Source organism: Pterocles gutturalis, unplaced genomic scaffold (assembly GCF_000699245.1).
Source record: "Pterocles gutturalis isolate BGI_N339 unplaced genomic scaffold, ASM69924v1 scaffold34685, whole genome shotgun sequence".
Taxonomy (NCBI): Eukaryota; Metazoa; Chordata; class Aves; order Pterocliformes; family Pteroclidae; genus Pterocles; species Pterocles gutturalis.
This window is the reverse complement of record NW_010144498.1, coordinates 1-861: the sequence shown is the minus strand read 5'-3', so window position 1 is coordinate 861 and position 861 is coordinate 1. Positions and strand designations below refer to the sequence as shown.

The 861-nt window shown below is 47.7% G+C and overlaps 1 protein-coding gene across 1 annotated transcript; it reads left to right on the top strand.

The window, feature by feature from the left end:
• Positions 1-255: 255 nt before the first annotated feature.
• On the top strand, positions 256-493 carry VAX1 (ventral anterior homeobox 1; the record flags this gene model as incomplete). Its single annotated transcript, XM_010085113.1, has 1 exon — positions 256-493. A coding segment is annotated over exon 1 (238 nt), but the record flags the coding sequence as incomplete, so codon positions are not given.
• Between the last annotated feature and the right edge of the window lie 368 nt (positions 494-861).

Sequence of the window (861 nt, the reverse complement as noted above, 5' to 3'; positions counted from 1 at the left end):
TTGTACTGTTGAGTACCTGATCACTGGGCGCTCTGGGAAGCTGGACAGTCACATTAGGACGCTGGGACTGAGGAAGCCGCTGCTTTTCCAGTGGGATAAAACCCGACCTTCCTTACTCAAGGTGCTTTACAGGTCCCCACCGATCTGACCCTAAGCCGTGCAATATCCAGCATAGACTTCGTCTTCTTCTTCTACTCTTCTATATTTTTTTTTGTTGGTGTTTTTTGTTGTTTTGATTTGTTTTTATTGCACTACATGTTTGGGAAACAAGACAAAATGGACGTTAGATGCAGTTCAGAGACTGAAGCTAACCGGGTCTCGAAGAACGGACATAAAGAGGGAAAGGAAAGCAAAGGGTCTGAAGGAAATATTTCTACTTCTTTTTTGAAGGATCAGCAAGGGACTTTTTCTGCCTCTGCAGCTACGGAAGATTGTAATAAAAGTAAATCTAGTTCGGCTGATCCGGACTATTGCAGGAGGATCCTAGTTAGAGGTATGAGTTTGAGGTATTTCGCGAGGGTGGGGGAAGGTGAGCTCTCTTCACGCCCGGGAGATTTGTTTATTTTTGTTGCTTTGCCTTTGGTCCTTCCCTGGATTTGAAAGACCTTCCTACGGCTCCGGGGGAGAGATTCCCCCACCCCGGTCGGGCTCTGCCCTGCAGCCCCGCTCCAGCCCGGCTTTATTTCGGTGAATTTCCACCAGCAGCTCGGGGGAAAGTTAAGCCGCGGTGCATCCTCCCCGGCTTATTTTGCATCCTCATCTTTTTTTTTTTTTTTTTTTTTTTTTTTACTTTTTATTTTTTCTGCTTTTGCAGCTTTCCCGGGGTGCCAGTGCCCGGAGGGAGCCCACCGGAGCCAGCGC